The following is a 7,995-nucleotide window of genomic DNA, read 5'->3' as shown; positions in this document are numbered from 1 at the left end:
CTTACAGATAAGTGGCCAATGAATTCTTTCATATAGTTGTCTTCATCCTTCTTGTATTCTTTCCAGTGAGTTAGGACAGGCATGCTGGACCTAATGACAAGTCCAGCCTCTGAAGCTAGCTTAGCAGCTTGTAATGGCTTCTCAGGCCTTTTCTTCCCTAGAGCAATTTCAATTGGCAACCTTCTTCCCATCGCCTTTGTCATGTTGTCTAGCAATTTGCCCTTTGTTGGTGGTCTTGGTCGCCTTGGAGCACGTTGTCGACCTACAAAGTATCCGCTGAGAGTGTTAGACTAGTCCACCGTTAAATCAAAGAACGTGAGAATGCATGATCTGTTACTTGCCTTCAGGAACAGTCTCTAACTGTTCAGAGACATCTGCATTGATTTGCTCAGAGACAGCATGTTCATCTGCATTCGTTTGCTCATCAAAAACAGACCAATCCAGAATAGGATCTTGTTCTTCAACTTGCTTCATAGGGTCTGTGTCAGTGTTCTTAGACTCTGGGAAGGTGGTGCTGTACTTTTTCCCAGACCTTGTGGCAACTCCAGGAACTGAATCGCCCTGTCTAGTTGCCCTAACCCTTTTCATTCCACCTGGAGGCATCCTGGTGTTCTTCTTTGGTCGACCCCACTTGGTCTGCTTGTTCTTGTTGTCAATTTCCTAACACATAATGGAAAATATGTTATTATAATATATATCGAACAGCGTGATGCCAGAACCCCCAACCAAGATTGAGAAGAGACCTTTTCTATGCTAGTATTATCAAAATCATCATCTTCTTCCTGGCCCTCTTCAGCTCCAGGAAGATATTCGGATGAATCTGACCGCTCATCAGTTACATTGTTGTGTTTTTGCTTGTTTGGATTCTGAGAACTAACAAGTCCCGAAGCCAAGGTATGAAGACCCAAGGATTCCATCTTCTTGAGGTTCTCTGCGACTTGCAAGTCCCGAAGCCGTTCATAGTACCCTATTTGTAAACAAATTTTAGTGGAATTGATTGCTAAACCCTAAACCCTAAACCCTATCTAGTGGAATTGCCCTACAACTAGAAGACGGCGCTACACAAGGGAACCAAATACCAAGAACAAAACCATAAAATGAGGAGCACAGCGGAGAGGAACCTGGGCTCGGGGGGCAGAGCACTTTTGTGGCCCGTTTAGGCATTGTCGTTGCGTGGCTCGATGAAGTGGCCGACGTCGAGGTGCGGCTCGATGAAGTGGCCGACGTCGAGGTGCGGCTCGATGAAGTGGCCGATGTCCTACTTCTCCATCTCTGGTGGGGTGGACATCGCAGGTCACGGCTCCTCCGTCTCCGTTTGTGTTGCAGCGGAGTGGATCTGGGGGGCAGAGTGGCTGTATGAGAGGGCGGCGGAGTGGATCTGGGTGGCGGAGTGGATCTGGGCGGCGAAGTGGCTGTATGAGAGGACGGCAGAGTGGATCTAGGGCAGCGGCGGCGGAGTGGATGCGGAGTGGGTGCGGCGGAGTGAAACGAAATGAGGCCAGAAGAGATGCGGGAGGGGATTGACCAATATATAGTCCTCGGTGAAATTACTATGTTGTCCCTGTGTACTTTCAATGGAGCAGATGCCGGAGGAGGGCAGTAGGGGGTTTTCAGAGGCACCAAAATTGGGCAGGGAGAAGCGCGCAAACGCCAGAACCCCTAGGCGGGAGCTGGAAAGCATTTTTATTTTTTTTAGAATAAAATTAAATGGTTTTTTCTTTTATGTCTGTTTATTTTATTGAATTGTAAATTGATATTTGCTTCAAAAAAATGTGACAACAATTTCTACATGATTGGGATAAAAAGTAAGTTTGTATATAATGATATTACCATGTTATTATAATGCTTTACAATGTTGTTTTTAGTATTTGTAACCTATTTTGATATATGAAGGACATGATCCCTTTTTTGTATATATATACACATGTAACATACATTCTACTTAACTATAATGTGTGTGGTTCAATGAATTTAAACATTTAGTAAGTTGATTAGCACTTCATAAGATGACATACTATGTGAGCATATGAGAATGACTTGATTAGCACTTCATAAGATCATATACATGCAAGGTGTGCTTTGTTACTATATAACATACATACACACATATATGCTATAATATGCACTTCACATATAACTAAGCACTTGATAAGGTAAGGTCTACATGCTTGCTTATATCAACACATATAATTATGCACTTGAGTTGAAAAGATCATACACATGCTTGGTTATATCAATACACATAGGTATATGATGTGTGAGATCATATAGCTATACATGCTTGGTGTACTTATACACTTAACATGGACCATACAATGACCATTAGAGTGCGAGTTGGACAATTAGTGTACATTGATCAAGGTCTTGAACATTACATTGAAAATCCAGTTCAAATTCGATTCAAAATGAGCTTGAATCATTGATTTGACCACTGTTTGACCATAATGGACCCACCAGTCAGCCTCATCCCATGGTGAACCGAGTCCAGCCATATGGAAGGCTCACTCCAGTGGACCAACCCTGTCAGCCTCTTACCCCAACGGTCTGATACCCCCCAATCCATCCCCAAATCCCCGAATTCCCCAAATCGCCACAGCCGAAGTTCCTTCGACGCCTCGCCGCTGGGACCGCTACCAGGTGCCGCCACCGCTCGCACTACCAACCGCCGCCGCCGCTGCCAGCCGACTAGGGTTACACCTCAATGGCAACCTCTGCTGGCTCAAGCTCGTCACGGAGCTCCATGGAGCAGTCTAGGGCGCGGTCCCCGTACTCCTCTCCAATTCCATACCGCCACCCCCCCTACTCCTACACACTGGCTCTAGAGTGCTACTGTGGTCAGAAGACTCCCAGGTGGATCTCATGGAGCAATGCAAATCCTAGAAGGAGGTACAATGCATGCCCCAAATATAAGGTGAGTTCAATTTGCATTGTGATGTGTTGATTTCAATCTAGGTAATAGTCTACCTGACAATCTGAATGTCTGTGGGTGCTAGGCTGGTGGATGCCCTTTCTGGGAGTGGTTTGATCCCAAGCCAATAGAGCATCAGGTCGAAATTCTTGTTGATTTGCGAGATGCAGTTAGGGTCTTGCATAGCAAGAATGAAACTCTAGAGCTGGAGAAGAACAAACTCAGTTTTCTGCTAGATGAAGCACATTTGGAGATGGCCAAACTGGTGAAGGAAAAGGAGGAGGCCATGGCACTTGTGAAGGAGCTTGAGGCCAAACTGGTGAAGGAAAAGGAGGAGGCCATGGCACTTGTGAAGGAGCTTGAGGCCAAGGCACTTGCCAAGCCACAGAAGAAGCTGAAGGCAGTGTGTTGTGGTTCACTGATCTTTCTTGCTGTTTTTTTGGCACTGCTGGTGGCAATGTTTAGTAAAGGTGCTCAGCCCATGAAGCTACAACTACCTACTATGAATGTCTGAATTGGCAATGTCTAAATGTTAACTGAATGTATGAGTTAACTGAATGTATGAGTTAACTGAATGTATGAGTTAACTGAATGTATCAGTTAACTGAATGTATGAGTTACTAAATGTATGTTGATGTCTGAATTGTCACAGTTATTGAATGAGTTAATGTATGAATGAGTTATTGTATGAATGAAAAATTGTTTGAGTTAACTTAACTGTATGAGTGAATTTTTTGTATAGACAGATTTTGCTAGAATCTAGAGACAACAACATCCCAAAAATGACAGCTAATCAACATATCCCAGAAATGATAGAATTTGTTACAATCCCAAAAAAAGAGCCACTGTTCAAATATTTGTGCTCCATCAACATCCCAGAAGTATACATCCCAAAAATGACAGAATTTGTTACAATATTTGTGCTCCAAAAATGGCAGCTAATCAACATCTAAAAAATGACAGCTAATCATCATCATTACATTCCATGGGATCCCTATCATTGTCACTACAATACTCTAAGATGGTGTCATCTACATAGTCATCATCCTCATCACTGTTCTCAGCCATGTCTTCTTCTCTTCTATTGATAAGAGCTTGTAAGTTACCAACAACAGAAGATTTCTGTCCATCTACACGTCACTGCACTGGTGTAGGTTCATCGGTGCCATCATCTTGATCATCTTGCACCTCAAGCTCATTATCAGACCTAGTTTCATCTTGGTGAACAGTGTTGACTTCTGTTTCATTGACATCATACATGCTCCTATGCTCAAATTTTTGGACAACACGCCAATTGTCGCCAAATTGTGTGTCCTGTACATAGAAGACCTTTGTTGATTGACTTGCTAATATAAATGGGTCTGACTTGTACCAAAACCTCTCTATATTGATGGATCTAAAATGGCCATCATCTCTAATGTTTCTAGCTTTGCCATCTTGACTGAACCACTCACACCGAAAAAGCACCACAGTTCGAATCATTTGTAAATTGGAGTTGTAGCTCAACTGAACTATCTCCTTGAGCTGACCATAAAATTCAGTCGACACTCCATTGTGTGTTCCTTCTGCCAGCACACCACTATTTTGTGTCTACCTTTGTCTTTCATGGTCAATAGTGTTGTATCGAACACCATTCACACTACATGATGACCATAATCTAACCCTAAGGTCAGGTCGACATGATATTGCATAAAGCCCTTCACTGACCTCTTCACGATTATCCTTCCACAGCATCTTGATCTAAAAAGACAACAAATTAAGTGAAAAATGTGGAACTCAGATTAAGAAGACAACATGATATATTGCATAAATTATGGAACCACTTACATGACTCCTAAACCAAGCAGGAAATTCCTTTTCTAACCTACTCTCAATATCATGGCCACCCTCTTTCTCTAACTCTTCTCTAAACTTGCTGCACAGATAGTTCACAATATGAGTATTGGTCATGCAGGTTTAGCATAGTTTTTAGTAGCACACAAAATTTAGAAAAAACACTCACCTCAAATATGGCTCCACCTCATCACAGTTGTTTAGCACATACCAACAAAGCTTGTCAAATTCTTTGTTTTCAAGATATGTTTCCCTGTTGGCTCCCAAGAGTTTAACACCATGCTGGAAGACAGAGAGGTCACCATTTGGTGGATCCCATTTGTCATCATCACGATTAAATCTAGTGACAACATCTTCCATGTACCTTGAACAAAAGGTCAATGCCTCATTAGCTATGTACGCCTCAGCGATGGATCCTTCAGGTCTAGCTCTATTCCTCACGTACCCCTTCAAAGTGCCCAATTGGCGTTCGATCGGGTACATCCATCCATATTGGACAGGGCCTCTTAACAGTGCTTCATCAGGAAGGTGGACAGCCAAGTGGACCATCACATCAAAAAAAGCAGGAGGAAATATTTTTTTCAAGCTTGCACAGTATCATAGGGATTTATGCTTTTAGACGTTTCACAACATCAACCTTTAGTTTCCTACTGCAAAGCTCCTAGAAAAATTTACCCAACTTAGCAACTGCTTCATATATGTCCTTGTGCACTAATCCCCGGAGACCGGTTGGTAAAATTCTTTGGAGTAGGATGTGGCAATCATGGGTTTTGAGGCCCTGCACCTTCGAACCATCTGCACTAATGCATCTTGTCAGGTTGGAAGCATACCCATATGGAAACCGAATACTTTTCATAAATCCACAAAATGCAGTCCTTCCTTCTTTCTCCATGGCATACCATGCTGCTGGCATTGAAACTGAATCACCATCTTCTTGTTCTAAATGCAACTCAGGTCGTATGCCCATATCCTGCAAATCAAGTCTCGCATTAACTGTATCCTTATTCTTGCCATCAAGACGGAGAATTATGCCGAGAAGGGCATCACATATATTCTTCTCTATATGCATCACATCAAGATTATGTGGCAGCTTCAAGTGTTTCCAATAAGGTAGTTTCCATAGGGCCGACTTTCGACTGAACAATTTTGGCTCCTGATCCTTCTGTCCACGCTTCCTTTTCTTGCTACCCTCAGGCTTACCAGGACTAACATCTTTTACCTTGTCTAGAGCCTCCAAAGTTTCATCCACAGTCAACTTTGCTAGCTCTATCCGATTTTCTCGGTGTCCATCAAAGGCCAAGCTTCTTCTCCATTTGTGAGTTTTTGGGAGGTAGCGACGGTGTCCAATGTAGCATATCTTTTTCCTAAGACTCCTTGACAATGGATCTCTATTGCAATAAATACATGCATAGTAACCTTTAGTAATTCACCCTGACAATACACCCAAAGCTGGATAATCATGTATGCACCATAGTACTGCAGCACGAAGGTCAAACTTCAAACCAGTTAATGCATCATAAGTCCTGACACCTTCCCAGAGTTTTAACAAATCCTCAATGAGAGGTTCTAAGAATACGTCAAAGTCCTTGCCTGGAGACTTTGGTCCTAGGATGAGTAATGCCATGATGTAGTTGGATGCATCAGTGCATGACCATGGAGGTAGATTGTACACCTTTACAAGTACAGGCCACATGCTATAACTTGTGTTCATGTTCCCGAATGGATTGAAGCCATCTGTAGCTAAACTAAGCCTTAGGTTTCTTGCATCTTCAGCGAAGCTAGGATACATATCATCAAAGTCTTTCCAGGCTTCACCATCGGCTGGATGGGTCATTTCATTTTCCACAGCCACCCTCTTCTCCTTGTGCCACCGGGTCTCCTCAGATGTTGCTTTGTTTGCAAACATCCTCTTTAGCCTAGGTATAAGAGGAAAGTATCTCAAAACCTTTTTTGGAACCTGTTTGGCACCATCAGCATCTACCCACCTAGATTCCTTGCATTTTGGGCAAATGTCCGCTTTGGCAAGATTCTTCCGAAACAACACACAATTGTTGTCACAAACATGGATTAACTCATATCCAAGGCCCAATTCTTTGAGATATGTCTTTGCTTTGTCATATGAATCTGGAAGACAACTATTAGGGAATGACCTTGCCAATAACTTCAATATAACACTGATTGCTGTGTTGCTAATCCTGTAGAAGGACTTGATGTGTAGCAATCTAACTAGAAAAGAGAACCTAGAATGAACAGAACCTGGGCAAAGAGCACGTTTTGCATCTTCAAGAACTTTCACAAACATAGGCTGTTCTCCATCTTCTTCTATAGCTATGTACAAGTCTGCAAGCATCTCTACAGTACCCAGATCATCTTCATTGTCAGCCTCATCCTCATTGACCACATCACCTAGATGATCAGGCTCATCTGCATCCTCTGCAATTTCAATAATCTCAGCATCAAAAGCTTCTCCATGGTGTACCCACCGAGTATATGTAGCTGACCATCCATAGAGGTACACATGGTTATGCACATCTTTCTGACTCAGTGAAGACTGATTCAGACAATGGCGACAGGGGCAAAGTATAACATCATCTGCATTGAATCTATCCCGAACATATGACATAAATTGATCAACGCCGTCTGTGAACTTATCATTGAACCGAGTAGCACGAATCCATGTCCTGTCCATCTAATCAATGTAACAACAATTACCTCTAATAAGCCATGTCTAAACAGCTATGAAATGCTATGAATTGCAGGCAATGAAAGATGACAGTACCTCTAAGTAGCTGAAGTAGCAGCAGGTTGAACACGGAGCAGAGAAGCCACAGTAGCTGCCCGCCGCCGGAGAAGCACGCCGCCGGAGCAGAGAAGCCGCAGCAGCTGCCCGCCGCTGGAGCTGCCCGCCGGAGAAGCACGCTGCAGCAGCTGCCCGCCGTTAGAAGCCCGCCGTCGGAGCTACCCGCCACCAGAGCTGCCCATCACCGGAGCAGAGAAGCCGCAGTAGCTACCCGCCGCCGGAGCTGCCCGCCGGAGAAGCGCGCCGCGCCGCAATAGCTACCCGCCGCTAGAGCTGCTCGCCGGAGAAGCACGTCGTTCCGCAGCAGCTACCCACCGCCGGAGAAGCGCACCGCGCCACAGCAGCTACCCGCCGTTGGAGCACCTCCTCTCGCCCCCTGCCCGATTCGATTTAGATCTGGGTGGATTGGGTTCGGTTGGGTTGGGTTTATGATTGATTCAATAATCGAATAAGA

General features: G+C 44.0%; 1 protein-coding gene across 1 annotated transcript; it reads right to left on the bottom strand.

The window, feature by feature from the left end:
• Window positions 1–5,402: 5,402 nt before the first annotated feature.
• LOC136470075 (uncharacterized) lies at window positions 5,403–7,430 on the bottom strand. The gene is made up of 2 exons (XM_066468041.1): window positions 6,172–7,430; window positions 5,403–6,129 (listed from the first exon to the last, which is right to left on the bottom strand). Exons 1-2 carry the CDS (start codon window positions 7,428–7,430, stop codon window positions 5,403–5,405), a joined length of 1,986 nt encoding a protein of 661 aa, XP_066324138.1.
• Between the last annotated feature and the right edge of the window lie 565 nt (window positions 7,431–7,995).

Source organism: Miscanthus floridulus, chromosome 8 (assembly GCF_019320115.1).
Source record: "Miscanthus floridulus cultivar M001 chromosome 8, ASM1932011v1, whole genome shotgun sequence".
NCBI classification, from domain to species: domain Eukaryota; kingdom Viridiplantae; phylum Streptophyta; class Magnoliopsida; order Poales; family Poaceae; genus Miscanthus; species Miscanthus floridulus.
The sequence above is the reverse complement of the archived record's forward strand: the minus strand, read 5'-3'. Positions and strand labels throughout refer to the sequence as shown.